This window comes from Hibiscus syriacus, unplaced genomic scaffold (genome assembly GCF_006381635.1).
Source record: "Hibiscus syriacus cultivar Baekdansim isolate YM2019G1 unplaced genomic scaffold, ASM638163v2 tig00110195_pilon, whole genome shotgun sequence".
Taxonomy (NCBI): domain Eukaryota; kingdom Viridiplantae; phylum Streptophyta; class Magnoliopsida; order Malvales; family Malvaceae; genus Hibiscus; species Hibiscus syriacus.
In genome coordinates this window covers 1,155,723-1,175,965 of record NW_024062621.1, presented here as the reverse complement: position 1 = coordinate 1,175,965, position 20,243 = coordinate 1,155,723, and the positions used below count along the sequence as shown (strand labels likewise).

Sequence of the window (20,243 nt, the reverse complement as noted above, 5' to 3'; positions counted from 1 at the left end):
CTAAGTTTTGGAAGTATCTGATCGTACTCATTGAATACGTACTCGTATCGAATATGCCTCAAGATAAGTAGTATGTTATAGATTGAACTTCGAATTTACATTAAAAGCAAGCATCTTTGAAATTTTACACTATATATAAGGAGTAGCTACATTGTAATGCATGCAATATAGCACTGCACAAACATCATGTAGAATTCAATCACATACTAATATACTACGGATATTATGATCAATTCACTTGTCCTGTCCTTTAAACTCTTAAGTAGCTATTAGGGTTACATTTACAAATCCGAAGGCGGCTGCTGCTGCTGCTGCTGTGGTGGTGGTGGCCATACCGGCTGACCAGCATAAGGGCGGGGGTTTTGGCCATAAAAGGTGTGGTCCACAACAGGCTTACTGGCAGTCATACCCCGGAGCACCAGCCTGGGGAGCGAGCTGAGGTGGCATGTAATAGTAAGGAAGACCCTCGGCTGGACCTTCAACTCTTGGAACAGATGCAAGAACCTCATCTTTTATATCCTCTCTCGGGACGATATCAACCAGAAAATCAAATATATCGGTCCTCGTAATCGCTGCTCCGATGTCATTCTTCTGAAGGGTCCTCCTCCTGTTTTCCTCGGTGTGGTTCCACGACCTCAGCGTCAACTCTAGAATGAACATTTCACAGGCCCTAGCAAATACTACCGGAGCTTCAGCTGATATCATCCTAACATCCTCGTCAGCCTTCATAATCTTCTTGATCCTGGCCAATGGTAGGCTATGGTTTTTAAAATCAATAGTCTGCTCGATTTCTTGATACTGGTTTGACCAAAAGCGCTGGAGTTGTTGTTGCAATTGCTGCTGCTGTTGTTGGTGGATGTGCTGATAAGCATGTTGGTGTTGTGCCAGCTGAGATGCTGGGGCAGAGGCTCCTGCAGCCTGAGTAGGGGATTGAATTGAGCCAGCCGATCCAGGAGCCGAGGTTCCCATCATTTGATTAGGTTGATAACAGGCTATACCATATGGAACCGCTGCTGCACTACTAACAATGCCCGTTGCAGAGATCTGCCCATGGCCTTGCTGGTCCATACTGGTTTAACAACTATACCGAGCAATAAATAACCCATTAGGCAATTATAAAAGAAAATCAATACACTGATTTCCGGAACTCAAAGCAAACCTAAACTAATGGAAGAAAAAATAATGACTGGATTTCTTTAACGACTACACAATCATAAACATCCTAAGAGGAAATTAATCAAGTATAGTAAAATGAATTTCCAAAACCCGGAAAACTCGAATATGAATCACTTCTCATCTTGACGGAAATCAAACCACCAAAATGTATGTTTCTATATTCAACTAATTCATACTCAACAGTGAAGGAAAATGGCAAGAACAGTGGACAATCAAGACATTTCCCCTATTTAACCAGCGAAAACCCAGTTCTAAGAAACCCCAGCTAATGAATGCTCTAGCTATCCTTAGTAAAAAAAAATACCAAGTTGCAATAAATACTAAAATAAAATTTCTAAAGAATCATAACTCCAAAACGAAAACAAAAACAATCACAGAAATCATTCAAGAACATATATAGGCACAGAGAAACATACAAAATAAACAATTCACGCGCGCCTAATACAACAGCTTACTTCATAGGTCATCTTACCGTATCACTTACGAATCAAAACCAAACGAAACTTGCCTCCTCAAAATCTATATTTAAGGAAATAACTAAAAGAAATCATAAAAAAAAATTATCAAATTGAACGAAAAATTAAACGATGATCGAAGAGATAAACTGAACTATAACAGTAAAACGAAAAGGAAGGAAAAATTGTACCTTATAGCGTTGCTTGTTGTATGAGTTTGGATCAGTAGATTTTGTTCATGAATTGGAACCCTAGATGAAGAGGAAAATGGGAAATAATTTAGTGGATTGGTGGAGAGGAGAAGCCAAAAGTGAAAACTGTGATTATATTAATAAAAGAAGTGAGCACAACTTCCACCATCTCTCCACTTACAACCTAGGTTGACTTTCAGGCTGACTTTCTTTTTCTTCTTACTGTTTTGCCCTTCTTTTCCTTTCCAATTTCCATTCGATTTTTATTGGGTAAACTATATTGGCGGTCCTTATATTTTTGGTCTATTTGATTTTGATCACCAATCCAAAAATATTTTTGATTTTAATCCCTTATATTATCGGTTTAATATATTTTGATATCTCGACAGTTAATTCTCGTTAAACTAGTAACAAAAATTTGACTTGGTTTTGTTTGGGTGGATGATTGATTTTATTTTTGTTGTCAATTTTCTTAATTTGACTGAAATACGTTAAATAATTCTGAATTCACAAAACGTAATATAATAATTCATGAAAACAAGCACCATGCTCTCCGCTGTTGCCTGCCTTTCTCCTATTTGAACAAGAGGCTTTATTTCGTTACAACGACAATATATGTATTCCAAGCATTTTTTGACCAAGTAATAACATAACGATAATATTCTATTTTATCAATAGAAATATTTGAAATGAAACTATGAGGAACATAATGAAAGACTCAAAATGTATCAATGTAAACAGAAAACAAATGGCAAAATACGTTAAATACGGGCCTTGACTCTACATGAATTTGATTTACTCTATAATATAAGCAATAGGCCAAAGTACATAGCAAGGAGAACCCTAAGTCCCAACTACAAGGAGTAGTATGAACATATTCTCCTTTGTGTTTGTTCAGTTCGTTTACATGCTTATTGAGAAGGGTGTTTGAAGAAGGATTGACAAACCCGCAAATTTATATTAATTTAGTTGTTCGTGTTTATTTATCATTTGTTCGGTTAAAATTAAATAAACGAGTATGAATATATCATCGTTTGTGTTTGTTTAATTCGTTTACAGGCCTATTGGCATCATCATATTACAAGATCTTCGTACTTAATCTTCTTTGATTTATATAGCCCAATGCTCCTATAAATGAACATTATAAGTTTGACCCACAATAAAACCAACGGACTGAACACATTCAAACAATCTAACAATAATCAGTTAGCCCATAAGAGAAAGCTAACAACCCAAAAATAGGATAACAACAATCCAAACCACTTGGGAAACAATCACAACGGCAACACTCAACCAAACCAGATGGTCAACTCAGACATTGACCAAAACAACACTCATCTTAGTAATGGATGTATATGGTATGAATAGATATCGAACAAAAGCCGACTTATTAATGCATTTATGATAGATAACCAAATATAATCAAGTGAGACAACTTGTATGACTAGAGACAGATGTAAAATTTTATGTTAAAGGGAGTGAACTTTTAAAATTTTAAGAAGTGATGAACTTATAAAATTCTAAGGGTGTGAGAACATATTTTCAACATAAAATACGTACAAAATCTAAAATATATAGTAATTTTAAAATTTCAGAGGACGACTAAATAAAAAAGAAAAAAAGACATGGATGATACATAAAATCTATATCAATACAAAGTCACGTCCTTCTTTTTATGATTTAACACCATAATGATCAAAATAGGAGTAAAACGAAAGTTCAACGAGTAAATTAAAATTTTCTAAACTTATTAAGTGATAAAATAAAAAATTGAGTGATGAAATTTGTAATATATCCTATAACTATACATATTTTTCACATCTTGTTGAATAAAAGGCTGATTCTGCCATGTAATCCAATTAGCTTAGGCTTAAACGAGGAAAACAACCCAAACTAAAAAAAGAAGAAAAAGAAATGGTATCTCAAAAGTCAAACCTCTTTAAATTTATTTTAGTAACGAAACCCTAAAAATAAATTCTAAAAATAGCACTGATAAGTTATATAAATATCATATATTTATTAAATTATGATTAATATGATAGAATGTATAAATTATGAGAATTAAAACGATTATTATATCATTTTTAAATTAATAGTCAAAATATTAGATATGATTTTTTTACTTCAGCCATGGATGAAACTCGATACAAACTAGAGTCATGGCTGAAACTCGATATAAACTAGAGTCATGGCTGAAACTCGATATCAACTAGAGTCGCAACATATTAGATATCTTGTATAAACCCAAAAGGGAAGAAGAGGGAAAATGACAAGCAAGAATATGGAGTTTAATTTGGTGTGGTTGATCCTGGCAGCAATGGCGGGAGCATATGTTTTCCTATTTGGTTTTCTTAAGCAAATAAACGAATGGCACTATGTTATTCGGTTGGGGAGGAAGAAGCATAGCTCTCTCCCTCCGGGGGATATGGGTTGGCCTTTCATTGGGAATATGATTTCCTTTTTCAGAGCTTTCAGATCCCGCGACCCTGATTCCTTCATCAACAACCTTGTTCACAGGTCTTCTTCTTTATCTTTTGTCTCCACTAACCTTGATCTTTGCATGAACTGTAATTTTTATGATTTCACTTGACAGGTATGGTCGAACTGGGATCTACAAGACGAGCTTGTTCGGGAATCCAAGCGTCATAGTTTGTAGTCCGGAGCTTTCCCGGAAGATTTTGACGGACGACGAGCGATTCGAAGCCGGTTATCCTTCGTCTTTGATGAAATTATTCGGGAGAAAGTCATTTCTTGGTATTACAAAATCAGAGCACAGGCGTTTGCGCAAGCTATTAGCTGCCCCGATCAATGGCCATGAAGCACTCTCCATGTATATCCGATGTATCGAGGACATCATGATTTCTTCATTGGAAGAGTGGGCTAATAACACCTCCCCAATTGAATACGTAACCGAGTGGAAAAAAATCAGTTTCAGGGTCATCACAAAGCTTTTCACTGGCTCTGCTGATTTCATGTCCGAGTCAATGATCGAGCAGTATGGACTCGTGTTCCGAGGAGCGTTTTCGCTGCTACCCGTCGATGTTCCCGGCTTTTTGTTCCATCGAGCCCTCAAGGTAAAATTTATGTTGCATCATTAATCTCATTTTGAGCTTGTAAAAGTTGATTTTTCATGATATCAGGCTAGAAAGATATTGGTAAATGGCATTCAATCTCACCTGGATGAAAGAAGATACAGAAACGGCGATGATCCGAACATCGAAAAAGCCATGATCGACCTACTCTTGGAAGCTAAAGACAATGATGGTGAAAAGCTGGAAGATGAACTAATTATTAACATACTACTGGGGTTCTTGTTAGCTGGTCATGAAACAACTGCACAGGTTGCGGTGTGGCTCACCATTTACCTTCACGATCATCCTGAAATCCTACAAGCAGTCAAGGAAGAACAAGAGGAGATCGTAAAGAGAAGACCATCCTCACAAAAAGGTTTAACTCTAAACGAAATTAGACAGATGGAATACACATCAAAGGTATGTTATGTCATTAATTTTTGGTATAATAATAAAATTAGAACTCAACGTTTTCATAAATGATCATTTTATTTCTTATTTTATTTTCTTAAGAGTACTTTATTCTCAATATTTCAATTTTAAGTTAAAATAATCTATTTTAGATAAAATCTAGTAGTTGACTAACTGTCAACATAAATTATTGATGTCATTTTCAATATGATTGATTGATGATGTGACATATATAATGACACATCATCACTTAAAATGATGTGACACATGACACATCATCACTTTAAATGACGTGATATATATCACATCATCAATTAATCTTATATGAAAATGTCACGTCAACAATATTTATTGACTGATGGTGAACTAATGATTTCCATCCAACGTGAGCTATTTTGATCAAAATTGAAATGTTGAAAACTAAAATACTTCAAAAAAATATAAAGTGTAAAATGATCATTTATGCAAATGTTGGATACTAATTTTGTCATTATATCTAAATTTTTTTTCCAAATGTTTTGCCGATCATGAATCAAGTCACCCTCATTGTAAATTATAGGCCATCAATGAGACCTTCCGAATATCCGGTATTCCATGGGCAATTTTTCGAAAGGCGAAAAACGATGTTAAACTCGATGGTTTTACCATACCCAAAGGATGGAAAGTTATGGTTTGGATCAGAGGTTTTCACAAGGATTCGGAAATTTATCCGAACCCGAATGAATTCCTTCCCTCAAGATGGGATGTAAGTAGTAAAACACACCACGCTAATCTTATTCAGAGTTTGAAAATAGTAATTTAACCCACAAAATCCGTCAATGTTTCACTTTGAAAGCAGAATCATACACCAAAATCTGGGTGTTTTATGCCATTTGGAGCAGGAAGTAGGACTTGTCCTGGTGGTGATCTAGCCAAACTCGAGTTTTCCATCTTCATTCACTACTTCCTCCTTAACTACAGGTAGGTATCCTATGAGAATGAATGGAGATGATTAAATCAAATAAAAAACTGCTGGTGTTTGAGGGGTTTCATGAACTGGAACTAAACTTGCAGATTTGAACGGATTAATCCGAAAAGTCCAGTTAAATTTCCTGCGGCAACTCCTACGGACAATTGTGTTGCGAGGATCTCAAAGCTCCCATGATCATCAAACATGAACGTGTCATCATATCATGAAAATACATATAGTTACTTTTCTATTCGTGTATCAGTTCAGTTGTAGCCTAAAGCTATTGGACAATATGCATACTATCTAATAATTAATAATATGACCATGGTCTAGTTCTATTTTGAATAAGCCGTTATCAATAAACAATAGTAATTTTAATTAATTAATTAATAATTTTTGTATATTGTATTTAATTGCGATTTTATAACTTGTGTACAATAGGTTTTTATATGACTATGTACAATAGAACTCTATCTTTGAATCTATCGAGTGACCTTACTGGTTAAAGGAAGTGTTGTTCTCCCTTGAAGTCTTGTGTTCGAACAATTATGTCTGCAAGGTGTGTGTGCATTGTCAATGACTAAAAAATTTTATGAATAAATACTATATTGTAATCACCCCAGACTATTCAAAAACTCTCTCTCTAGACTTGTATATAGTAATCTATTATAACAAAGCTATTCATCAATTTACAAATACTTTACATGATAATCACCACATATTTGTTATTACTACTGTCGACCACTAATGATCTTGTACTTTTTAATGCGCTAGCAAATTTCTCGATCAAATAACTTTTCTGAATGCACTGGTAGGTGAAAGTCACCTCTATATCTTTCACGATATCTATCAAGGTTTCTTCCGTCTCATGTATAACTCTTAATGACTTCACTTTATTGACGTTCACCTTGTTTTGCAGAGTTTGTTCCAAAACTTTAGTATCTCTATTTTGATTCATTTTATGCTCATGGGCTTATAGTGAATTCAAAAACTATGATTGATATTTGAGATAAATCTTTTGATTTTTCAATTACAACGATCATGTAGTCAAATTTTCATATCAATAACGGTAAAATCTTTTTCATCACTCTGACCTTATCAAGAGATTCATCATTTCTTTTCTTTTCATTTGTTACAACTTTTATATAGTAAACATAGTCATTAATAGTTTATGTATTTTTCATTTTTAATATTTCAAATTCAGTTCTAAGTGATTGTAAACGTATCATTTTAATTTTGTCAGTATCTTAAAGAGATTTCTCCTACATTTGGTTACGATATTTGCATCTAAATTTTTTCAAAGATATATTTATTTATTCTTTAAAAAATAAAGAATAACGTCATTTTATCTTTCTTAGTAGATTCTTTTAGTTTTTTTCTTCATTAGTTAAAGTTATTTCTACGATTTTATTTTCGGCATCGATATATCATTCTTCGACGATATCTTAACAAAATAAGATTTTAATTTGAATACTCCAATTATCATAATTCGTTTTTGTCAATATAAAAATTTATGGTTGAATCATATTTATTATCTTCTTCATTGTGTGAACTTTAAACACTCGATGTATAGAACTTTAAACACTCGATGTATAATATAACTCTCAATATTATCACACAAACAAAACAAATTTGATTTACCCGTTGCTGTAGGTTGCTCCAATATACACACCAACGAACTGTCTTTCTTCTTTCACATTTGTCGTCATTTCTTGCTGCCTTGAGTTTGAGTTTGGATATGAGTTTGGTCGATAATATTAATACATTTAATTTAGGTTTATATTATTTATTTAAAGTTGATTAATTCGATTAAAATGTTTTAGATTTCAATATTTAAATGATTCAACTATTTTAATTTAATTGATATTTTAAACTGATATTTTCTTTTTAAAAAATATGAAAAATATAAGATAATATTTGTTTAAAACTTTTTAACCATTTGATAATGAATACTTATACACATATGTAATACTCAAACTCGAGACCTCAAGAGAAATAACAATAAATCCCTTAACAACAAAATCGTTTAAATTAAATTTATTCCAATTGAATGAGAAAATATTGTAAAAAAGTGTGATTAGTTAATTAATAACGTTTAGTATTACTATAAAAAATGGTAAACTATACCAGATACCACTGAATTTTGTCTATTAACTCGTTTATATCACTAAACTTTTAATTTTACCAATTATAGCACTGAAATTTAGTTTTACATTCATTTATGACACTCCACAATTAAGTCAATAACGAGAGGATGACATGACTAACGGTTACTGACGTGGCATGCCACACCAAAACGACATCATTTTGGTGCTGTTATTTTTATGCCTAAAACGATGTCGTTTTAGACACTAAACTTTAGGGGTATATCGATTATGCTACCTAACTTTTAAACAACTTTCTTTTTTACCAAGCATTTTTCGACCGCCACTGATAGCCAATCGACGCTCGTCACCGATCATCTTTCGCAGCAAACTTGGTACCAAAATGTTTGCATTTAACTCCTCATTCTTCTCATATGATAAATTTTCCATAAAACTAACTCAAAATCGATGAAATTAACACAAAAAAATCTACCATTTTTTATATGTTTGAAGACTTTATTATATTTACATGATTTGGGGTATTTGTTAAAAAAATATGAATGGTGGAAAATATTATTTCAAGAAGACGAACAACATACTTCAAAATTATCTTTATCAGTCGGTCATTAAAAGAGATCAGAGTATTAATACCTTGAACTTTAAAATGGATTTTCGTTGATTTTGAGTGGATTTCATGAAAAATCAATCATAGAAGAAGAAAGATGAGTAAAATACGAACGTTTTGCTATTGATTTTGCCGCAACCTATGACCAATGAATGATGGTGTTTGGTTGTTGATAGTGATCGAAAAGTGTAGTGATAAAAAAGAAAATTATTAAAAAGTTTAGTGGTAAAATTGATACATCCCAAAAGTTTAGTGTCTAATACGATATCGTTTTAAGCATTAGAACAACCGCACCGAAACAATGTCGTTTTGGTGTGACATGCCATGTCAGCATCCATTAGCCATATCATCTTCACGTTAGTGACTTAACGGTGAGGTAACATACTTGAATGTAAAACTGAAATTTAATATTATAATTAATAAAATTAAAAGTCCAATAAAATAAACGAATCAATAAATAAAGTTCAGTGGATATATGACAGTAGTTTATCTTAAAACAAATTAATGTGAATAGTTTCCTTTTACATGTTGCATTGAGACCAAGATTTCCTCAAAATTACCCAATACTTTTCTGCCACGTGTGTAAAAGTAATTCCGTTCTGTTCTTCCGAATACCAGAAAACGACATAGTAAAACCTTCTCGTATTGCCACGTGTCCCCGTCGAATTCCCTCTCATTTTAGAGGAAGTTCTACAATATGCACTCTACTATAAGACTAAAATAAAACCTTATCGATTTTTTTATTATTTAAATAATAAAATCGATAAAATTTTATCTTAAATATTATTATTTTTATCTAAAATATTATTTTTTTATATTTTCGATAAAAATTCTCAAGAATAATAATTTTAATAGCGCCTAATAATATTTTCGATCATTTTTTTGAAATTCGATTAAAACTCTCAATAATAATAAAACCGATTGCATCTAATAATATTTTCAATCATATTTTTAATCGTATATTAAGACTGCCGTGTGTGATCATTTTCTCATTTTTGGTGCCTACAAAAATACGAAAATAAAATAGATTTTTTTTTTAGAAAAACTCTTTTTCCTGCTTCTTCACTTCTCTCTCGGACTTCCCCGTAACTGAAACACAGAGCCATGATGCATCCGATATATTCGGTGTTGGTGGTGATGATGCTTTCAAATACGGCGGCAGCGGCGTACTCGGTTGACGGATTCCAATCCGCCGGAGGAGGGATGCCGTTCGGAACTCTATGGTGGTTCATATACGCAGGCTATTCTTGCTTTTTCGTACTCTTCGCCGGGATGATGTCGGGGCCTCACACTCGGACTAATGTCCCTCGGTCTCGTCGAACTCGAAATTCTTCAACGCAGCGGCACTCCCACTGAGAAAAAACAAGCTGGTACAAAGGCATTATACTTTTGTTTTTATTACTTACTATTTGAAAAATAGAAAATATGTAAAGAAATGGTTAACTTTTGATCGTTGTTCATCACTATATTGGATTTGAGTTTTTTTTGTTGTTGGTGTTTTTAGCTGCTATTCTGCCTGTGGTTCAAAAGCAGCATCAGCTTTTGGTGACTTTGCTTCTTTGCAATGCTGTTGCTATGGAGGTAAGAAGTAATTTAATTACTTTTTTTTTTGGATCAATTGGGTATGATTTAATTATTAAGAATGCTCAAATGAAGTTGAATTTCATTGACCGCTTTAACATTTCCAATTTGCAGGCCCTTCCTATATACCTGGGTAAGCTTTTCAATGAGTATCTTGCTATCATACTTTCTGTGACTTTCGTTCTACTTTTTGGTGAGGTAAGCTGTTCAAAAAAAAAAGAAGAAGAAGAACTTTTGTATGGTATTAGTTTCACTTCATCCTTTGAATCCTTGAACAAGACATTCCCTTGTACTTTTAAGGTTATTCCACAAGCAGTTTGCACAAGATATGGGCTTGCTATTGGTGCAAATTTATCAGGAGTGGTGCGGGTCTTAATGTTTATTTGCTTTCCAATAGCTTATCCCGTTGGAAAGGTATATGATTTGCACTCTGTTAAACTCCCATACTGTAAAAAGTTTATTCTAAAGTTTATACACTTGGCTAGATTATTAGGTAGTTCTTAGAAAGTATGAACATAGACATGCAATTGAAGTACTATAAACACGGGTAATTTTAACAGGCTATTCGAATTGATGAAGCACTGAAAGTATATATGTTTTCCAGATTCTGGATTGGATGCTGGGGAATAATGATGCACTATTTAGGCGGGCTCAACTAAAAGCTCTCGTCTCCATCCACAGCCAGGAGGTAAGTCAATTTGATGTTGCTTCAGGTTTCACAATATAGTAATTCCTTGGTAGAGTATGCTACTTTGTCAAGAATTCTAGAACAGGAAGAAAATTTCCATTACATCCTATCTCTCCATCTTCTTATCATGATGTAGATTCTTTATTGGCCTAATTATTTAGGCTGGCAAGGGAGGTGAGCTCACTCATGACGAGACTACGATTATCAGTGGAGCACTAGATCTGACAGAAAAGGTATGCATCACAATAAAACTAAAGCGATTGATGATCATTTGGTAGCTTCTGGTGTTAATGGCCACTTAACGTTGCAAACTTGCAATAATGGAACAGTATTAACCTAACATAAGCTTTAGAATTTTCATGCTAGTTTCTTTATTGACATCATGGCTTCAGTGGGATCTTTGTTAAAAACAATTTCAGCATCCTAAACTACTTTGTCCTGTTTTTGTTGTAATATTTGGACAGACGGCTGAGGAGGCTATGACACCTATAGAATCAACTCTCTCTTTAGATGTCAATTCAAAGTTGGACTGGTAATGTTGCTATTCAATTCATATTGCAGTTAATATAAGAAGGATTAGTGCATGGATCATTATTATGTGCTGAAATTTGTATTTCATACCAGCTAATATGTCATACGAATTAATTCATATGGTAATGTTTCCCGTGCATTCATCTCTTACCTCAGGGAGGCAATGGGTAAGATACTTGCACGAGGTCATAGCCGAGTGCCTGTCTACTCAGGGAATCCGAAAAACAATATCGGACTTCTGCTGGTATGTGTTAGACTTAAAAGTGTTTCCACGAAGTCTCATCTAAGGCTTTCGCGATCTTGTTGGTTATTTTATTTATTGTTCATCTCAAATCTTGTTTAAAAATTGGAGTAAGGTGAAAAGCCTTCTAACTGTACGCCCTGAAACCGAGACACCAGCCAGTGCTGTTTCCATCCGGAGAATTCCAAGGTTTCCTAGTTATTCATAAATAATTTTTACAATTTCTATCCATTAATAAGTATAAAAAATTCATGTATGGGATGTTTCAACTGGGTTCCAGCTGATATGCCTTTGTACGATATACTGAATGAGTTTCAAAAGGGCAGCAGTCATATGGCAGCTGTTGTCAAGGTTAAAGGAAAAGTTAAGAATCCTCCTGCAACAGCTGATGGAGCAAAAGCTGAAGAAAAAAGTCTCTCCAATGCAGAGTCCCAATTCACTAATCCTCTTCTACCCAAGCAGGACGAGAAGCTGGACAGCGTAACTGTCGACATCGATAAGTCCTCTTCAAAGCCTCCGTTAAACAAGAATGATGCAGCGACAAATGGTTCATCTATAATTATTTATATTTTCATACAAGAAGAGACAACTTCATCTAAAATCATCGTTAATTATAAAAAACCTCATCAAATATTGTAACAAAAGTCCTAGTTCCTTGAATAATTTTAAACTCAACTTATTTTCTTAAATTATGCATTCATCTTTTCTTTAGATAAATCTCATCTTTCCTCTCAATTTTCCTTTCTTATCGCCAACAATCTTTATTTTTTAAACAAATAACCCTAACGTTTGACAGTATATGTAAATTTGGCCATATTATTATTTTTGGAACATTTGACCCTACAGTGTTTTATTTTGATTCAAAAGTCACTTTCGTTGGATGAAAACCGTTAGTCAACTAACGGTCAATGCCTCCATGACTAAGCAAGCACATGTGGAAACAAATGATGACGTGGCATGTCCACTTCTGACGTGGAATTGACACATCAAATTTTTTTATTAAAAAATTAATATTTTTTTAAGAGTTTTGTACTAATGAGAGAGCGACACGTGTCACTCTCCTATTGGTGAGGATTGAAAAAATAAATAAAAACTACTTGAGTGGAAGGGGACTCAAACATGTGGCAAGGGCATGAAATGAAATGACTCTTGACACCAGGCCAAGCATACTACTCAATTTTGTAATGAAACAAAACCTTATTTAACCCATACTACTTCCTGTTTATATATTCATTCCAAGAAGATGGCTCCTCTTATTACATTGCAGCACAGCACATCCAAATTGAGTTCTCGAATGCACCAAAATTTTACAGAAGCTGGAAGAAAATTAACTACAAAGGCTCACCTATGTTACCATCTGCATCTCCCAACACACAGGCAAATGAAAAACCAGAAAATTCACAAAGAAAATTCTTGTTTCATTATTCATAAGAAAAAGCCTTAAACCTGTCTTGGTTACTCTTCTAGACCCTGCTGTTTTCAGGTAAAGGCAACACACTGTCGAAGAAATAACCGAAGTATCCGCACGGTTCGTGTACCAACCTCGAAATGATGTCTCTCAGCGTGATTACTCCTTCCAAGTTCCCGTCATCGTCCACGAGGTACACTCTCTGGATCTTCTCTGAGTCGTGCTTCTGAATCAAGTCCTTCACTGTTTCATCTCTCTTGCAAGTTATCATCCCACTCAACATAGGCGATATCTTCTCGTGTTTCTCCAAGTAGTTCCGAACCACTATTAGGAAGTTCTTGGCTGTTATTGATCTATGCATCAAAAGGACTTCAACTCAGAACACTTTATAGGCATTCATATCTAATGTGATACACAAGTTTAGCATAATCCACTACGAACCTGTAATCACGGTTGATATCAGCTGCGGTTTAAAGGAACTGTACATCTCGAAGGCTTATGTTACCTATAGCATTTCCCCCTCCGCGTTCAATGACCGGTATGCCTCCGATTCTCTTTTTCCTCATCAACTTAAAGGCCTGAAGCACTGGTTCATTTTCGTATACCTAGAGTACGAATTGCAATTCATTAACATCTTGATTGAATAGGTTTAAAATGGTAGAAATGCAAAGAAATAAAGACCGGAAAAACACAAAGTAATCAAGAAACCGAAGCCTTGAACACGTACTCGTGTCGTGGTCAGACATTACTTAACCCTCAATACTTGTAAAAATACAGATCCTCAGGTACCGAACCATAACTTGTGATATAGTTAGAGACGATCAAAAGGAAAAAGAGAACGAGATTAGAACATATCTAAATGATAATCAAGTCAGGTCTGACCTCGTAAAATCGAACAGCTCAAAGGAAGAAATACCAAACTTTGTCCAAATGATGCTGACACAGAAACAAAATTTTCAGTAGTTAAGTTGCATAAAGCACCATAGAGGACTGCATCCTTAGAGAGATTCACTAAAGTCTCTTATAGAGCTTCATACAACTTATACAAATCTTTTAACTTGACGCTCTTCAGAGACATAGGTTGTAGATGATAATTAGTAAATGTTTAACGATGTATGACGAGAGGGCACAGTGGCCATCGGGACACTCAGGACTCGTGTGTGCGATATTCATACGAGTAATGGCAATGGCCATGAAAAAGCCTGGAATCGTTAGAAATGAAAACCTGAAAGATAATAGTCACTCACTGTGATAATTTCCTTAGTGGACATTGCGGGAAGACCGATCTCCGAAAGCTTCGTACTTCCCCAACTTTCAAACCAGTGAAGTCCAGTGCATTTCGCTAACATGTGAATGGAAGCCGACTGTGTTATGATGTTATCTATCTTTCCATCCGCCAGATCAAGCACAGGAACACTCTTTATTTTTTACTTAGAAAGTAGTAACAACATGATCAAAAAGGTGTTCGAATTCTGCAAAGCAAGGAATGGTGCCTAGCGGAACGACCCGGAGATATCACTAACTTGTATGCTCTCACAAGTAGCTGAACATTTATTATGGGTTAAATAAAGTTTTGTCAGCCGGATTGCGTTGACCGTCAGTTGACTAACGATTTCCATCCAACGGGGTGACTTTTGAATAAAAATAAAACGTTGTGGGGTCAAGTGTTTCAAAAAAATAATAGGGACAGATTTACATATACTATCAAAGGTTAGGATATTTGTTTACATTATGACTTTTAAAAATTACTTTCTCCTTCCCTCTTTCCATTTTGAACTATTTCACCTAACCAAACTCACTTTAAGAGAGTAACAACAAGTTTACAAATGATGAAATGCACTAAAGTATAAATTCATTGGAAAAATTTCGAATCTTTTAAGATAATTTTATAATAAAAAAATTATTTTCCAAATAATTGACGGAGCTTCATGCAAAAACATACCAACATTTACACTCGGAGTTCGAATCTCCCGAAGCTCAAGCAATATCATAGTTGCTTAACGGTAACTTATTAAAAATAAGTTAGGAGTTCGAGTCAGGACGTATATAAATACTCGTGTTTGTGTACAAGTACTATAATACGGGAGATAAAACTTTGACACGAAGACAATATAGATTGCTGAAAGATCTAATAAATTAACCTATCAGATAATTCTTCACAAACTTCTCTAAAAGCTTCATAATTTTTTTAATTTCAGGAGCTAACCTGTAAAGAGAAAAAGCCTCTCAAAGAGGTCCACAGCTCCCAAATCAGTAAACCTCCAAACAATTTGTTTCAGAGTTTCCAGATAAGGAATGATTGTTGAAGCTGATAAAGAGCTGGAAAACAAACTTCAGAGTTTGAAAAAGAAAGCCCATCAGAACATTAATACATATTTCACAAGTTTTGAGGGATTACTTCTCATTACAGACGCGTATATGAAGACGGTATAAGAAGACTGTTCAATTATGTATTTATATATTTATTTATACATGCATTGTATTGTATCTTTATTTTAAATTTTCTGACGGTCGGAGATCTTCCACGGAAGCTGCTCTCAACCTGGCATTGGGGACAACCTACTATACTACCTCCCCTTACCCCATCGCATATGATAATAGGGTTTTGTTGTTGTTGTTGTTACAAAAGCTTGCATACAATTCTGACAAAAGCTAAACTAGAAAATATTGTTATCTCCAAAAGATATGAATTGGAGTTTACAGGATGTATACACATTATCAATTAATTAAAAATATTTTAAATAGATATTACTTTATAATCATCGTAACTATTAAAAAAAGAAGCTAAACTTAGGCGTAAATAATTTCTCTACTTTTTAATTTGTGCTTTCAACTGTTGAGAGACATGATTATTCCTCCCGACGTAGAAGCAACACCGTGCACCTCCATATAATATAAAACCGGGTTTGCTGCTCCTTCACCAGCCTCGAGCATCTCCGCCGTAGTCGAAGCTTTGGGATCCATGTTGATTTCATGTTCAAGGCAAAAACCGAAGTTGATAGAAAGGTAATATTGGGGGGGGGGGGACGAGGGTTATGGTGTTTTTTAAGGTTTTGAAGTGAAGGTGGTTTTTTATGTTATTTTTTCTGATGGGAATATGAGATTTATATATATGGTATGGAGGGGAAGATGGATATGTGAGGGATAATGGGTCGTACAAAATGAGATATTTCAAATTAAAAATTATTATCTTTAAAGAAGGGTTGTTAGGGGGGACGTGTCCATGTTTCTTGGTATACTACGTTCGTTATAGACTCATCCTAGGAATATGAGATTATACGGAGGGGGAAGATGGACACGTGAGGGATAATGGATGGTATATTTCAAAATAATTAAAATATATCAAGACAAATTATGAGAATTTTAACCGCATGTGATCAAAATAAAACCAAAATTAAATGTTAGATATGATTTTGAAGAAAAAATAGTTGGATGACCAAAACAGAACAAAAGTGATAGATGGGTATTAAACTTGTAGTTTATCCATAATATGAACAATTAATAAATATAATTTCTTGTTCGTATTAGTTCGTTAAAATAAAAAACAAACATAAACAAACATAAAATAATATGAATTTAAATGATTTAGGGCTCTTTTGACCGTTTCATTACTTTTGAAACTTAAGTGCTAAAAAAATTTACACTTTATTGTCCATTCATATAGTTTAGGCTAAAATTATTATCATCGCTTTCTTCTTTCTAATTTGAAGTGCAACATCGGGAAATGGGGGTTAAACTTCAATATTAGGCTTTATAGAACATGCGGGGTCATAGGTTTGGGGTTTCATGTATTAGGAGAGTCATGAGTTTGAGGCTATTTAGGGTTTCCAGAGGGGGTCTTTAAGGGTTGCAGACGGAGTGGTTTGGGGCGGATCCACTCTTTACTTAGGGTAAGTATCTACATTAAAATTTGAATTTTGTTCGGTTAATTATATATTTTATTGATTTTGTCCATCTTAAAATACTATTTGTAACTACATCATATAAAAATTTTGTGATGTTAATATACGTGTTCATTCTCAAAACAATTTTAGGGCGGACAAAATTGGATGATGACTAGACAAGACGGGTACTAGATATGCACCTAAGAGTTGTAGTCATGTGAACAATGGAAGAGGAGGGTGGCACCAACAACTTGATTCGAATTATCAAAATCAATTTTTTTTTAATAGTATGAGATGATTATATGGTATTTTATGTTCAGAATTTTATTAACCTGTCGACAACGCACACATCATATAGACGAAACTACTTGAATCCATGACCTCTATGAAAAATAATCATCTCTTTTATCACTGAAGTTATTTGATACGTTTCATGACCAAAAACACTAATTTAAATAGATCGCTCAAATTATTTAATCAAGATCTATCTCTTTATATTAGTTAAATCCTAATATCGATATCAATATGGATTGTCAATGTTTGTTGGCGCTTCATTTTCCTATATCTTATTTTCACATGAGAAAAAGGAGTAGAAAAGGACGCCTTTCTTGGAATTAATTGCCCCCACAAGTGTTATCATCGAGCTTTCAATAATGATTGACCTTTTAATAGAGATTTAGGGTCACACCTTACATGGGAAATCATGTCCCATTTCCATGCAAAAGAACAGCCAAAGAAACCATCAAAAAAAGAAAAACAAACAGTTTCCGACAGAATTTTATAAAAGAAATTAAATTTGGGAAAAGTCAAACTTTTTTTATGAAATTTTTATCATATATTTCAGTTGGAGAAAAACCTTTTTAGTATTCACTTAATAATGTGTATGTAATAACAAAATAATTATGACAATCATACAATTATCATATGAGTTTTCTCTAATTGTTAAACGAGTTTGATTCAAGTGTTACTTGATACTTTTGTCATGTATGATTTCGAACTTGCATAAGTATATGTAAAAACAACATTCTTACATGGAGATGTTGGGGAAGACAACTACATGCAACAATAAGAGGGTTTTATAGTCTCGAGAAATGAAGACTATGTCTACTTATTGAAGAAATCTCTTTATGGCATAAAACATAATATCCATCGAAAAAGAAGATGGGTAAAGAGACAGATGTTGATCCACCCAACAATAATACAACAGTCAGATTCTATAATCCACATGATGTCACATAGAAATCATCATGTCATAGGTGAGTGCATTTTTTATACATTTATGAGTTTTCAACAAATGAACATTCCATTTGCGTAGAGACATTTCGAGTACGCAGCATGTAGAAGGAAAAACAATGTTTAGGTTGCATTTGAAATGCTTCTACTTAGCTTTTGTTATTGTTTTCGGTAACTTAAATATGCATTGAAGTTATTTAAGCTCAGTCTAATAATCAACAAAAACAAGAAACAAGGAAATGATCATCCGCACAAAGAACTTCAGCACCAAGCTTTAAACATCTCTCGTGTCTTCATACCTGCTTTCGCCAGATTATTAGTCATACTATTATGGGATCGAGTCACATAACGAAAATTGACTCCTCCAATGTCCATAGTCAACTTAACATTCTTAAAATGTTATAAATGAATCTCCGAATCATATTATACCAAGCCTTATCTTGTATAGTGTACCCAAACCCCACATTTTTTAAAACTTTTCTATGATACCATTTTCCTCATTCTTTTCATATGCTAGGAATAGCATATATTGTGGTTGTTAATATATGAACGTAGCTCTTTGTTGACCACACTAATGGAATGGATGAGTAGGCTGTCTTCAAGTACTGGATTATGATTTGCAAGAACAAACATTATTTTCTTGTTTGTTTGCTTAATTCCCTTTATGCAGGAATGGATCAAAGAGATGAGTGGGACAGTAATTCCTTATGAAAATTTTAAATTAGGATTTTTTTTTGGATTTTTTTGTTTTTTCAATGGATAATTTCTTTTCGTCCCTTAGAATTTTATAAGTTCGCTCCCTCCTAAAATTTTATAAGTTCATCCTTCTAAACATTAAATTTTGCATTCGTCCCTGTCTTTGTCCAATGGTTTCAAAGCTCGTGATTGAATTATGTTAGGTTTGGTGTCTGGTGAGTCGGATTAATGGAGATGAATGAATTGATTCTTTTTTTTTTGTTAAATTGTTAGAAAAAGGGTAAAGAAATATTGTCATAATCATTTTATATTGGTATGCTAAATAATTTAATTGTATATTTACGATATAAATAATTTAAATTTGATGTGATAAATATTTATAAAGATGTATAAATATTATATTGTAGAAGTTAAGATTGAATCACGGCCTTGGTAAGCTATATATTTGATGCTATATAGGCTAATGTGGAGCTCAAGGTGAATTGTGAATGCTTGTTGCAACTTTTTTTTCCTACTTTTCACATGAAGAAAAAGGAACAAAAAAGGACATCTCTCTTTGGAATTAAATGACCCATAAGTTTTATCATTAAGCTTTCAACAATAATTGTTTCTCTTTTTATTATATATATATATATATATATATATATATATATATATATATATATATATATATATATATATATATATATATATATATATATATATATATATATATAGATTTAAGGTCACATTTCACTGATTATTCATGCCTCATTGCCAAACAAAAAGATAGCAAAGGGTGTCGGTCCATTAACAATATCAAATTGCGTCAAAAAAAAATCTTCTATATATCTTATTTTATGTTAATTTTATTTTAGTTATCTTTTTAGTTTACAAATTTCTAATACACAAAAAAATCAATTTGAATAAGAAATATTATCAAGTTTTTGAATAGTTTAGAATGATTACAATATAATATATGTTTATAATTTTTTTAACCATTGACAACACTCACCATGTATACGCATCTGCTCGAACTC

At 33.5% G+C, this 20,243-nt stretch overlaps 2 protein-coding genes and 3 pseudogenes across 2 annotated transcripts; 3 read left to right on the top strand and 2 right to left on the bottom strand.

The window, feature by feature from the left end:
- Positions 1-73: 73 nt before the first annotated feature.
- Positions 74-1,791, bottom strand: LOC120218239 (annotated as a pseudogene).
- A 2,277-nt stretch (positions 1,792-4,068) lies between these two features.
- LOC120218103 (beta-amyrin 11-oxidase-like) lies at positions 4,069-6,121 on the top strand. The gene is made up of 4 exons (XM_039215075.1): positions 4,069-4,339; positions 4,416-4,896; positions 4,963-5,313; positions 5,864-6,121. Exons 1-4 carry the CDS (start codon positions 4,089-4,091, stop codon positions 6,104-6,106), a joined length of 1,326 nt encoding a protein of 441 aa, XP_039071006.1. The 5' UTR covers positions 4,069-4,088; the 3' UTR covers positions 6,107-6,121.
- A 3,948-nt stretch (positions 6,122-10,069) lies between these two features.
- On the top strand, positions 10,070-12,256 carry LOC120218012 (annotated as a pseudogene).
- Positions 12,256-12,642, top strand: LOC120218078 (DUF21 domain-containing protein At4g14240-like). The gene has a single exon (XM_039215060.1). The coding sequence runs from the start codon at positions 12,259-12,261 to the stop codon at positions 12,640-12,642; it is 384 nt and encodes a 127-aa protein (XP_039070991.1). The 5' UTR covers positions 12,256-12,258.
- Positions 12,643-13,457: 815 nt separating this feature from the next.
- On the bottom strand, positions 13,458-16,375 carry LOC120218077 (annotated as a pseudogene).
- Between the last annotated feature and the right edge of the window lie 3,868 nt (positions 16,376-20,243).

Bases quoted from the DNA above. Each gene is read 5' to 3' on its own strand.
- LOC120218078 (XM_039215060.1), top strand. From the start codon at position 12,259: ATGGGATGTTTCAACTGGGTTCCAGCTGATATGCCTTTGTACGATATA.
- LOC120218103 (XM_039215075.1), top strand. From the start codon at position 4,089: ATGACAAGCAAGAATATGGAGTTTAATTTGGTGTGGTTGATCCTGGCA. The intron at 4,340-4,415 runs GTCTTCTTCTTT...TTCACTTGACAG, and splicing joins ATCAACAACCTTGTTCACAG to GTATGGTCGAACTGGGATCT. The intron at 4,897-4,962 runs GTAAAATTTATG...TCATGATATCAG, and splicing joins TGTTCCATCGAGCCCTCAAG to GCTAGAAAGATATTGGTAAA.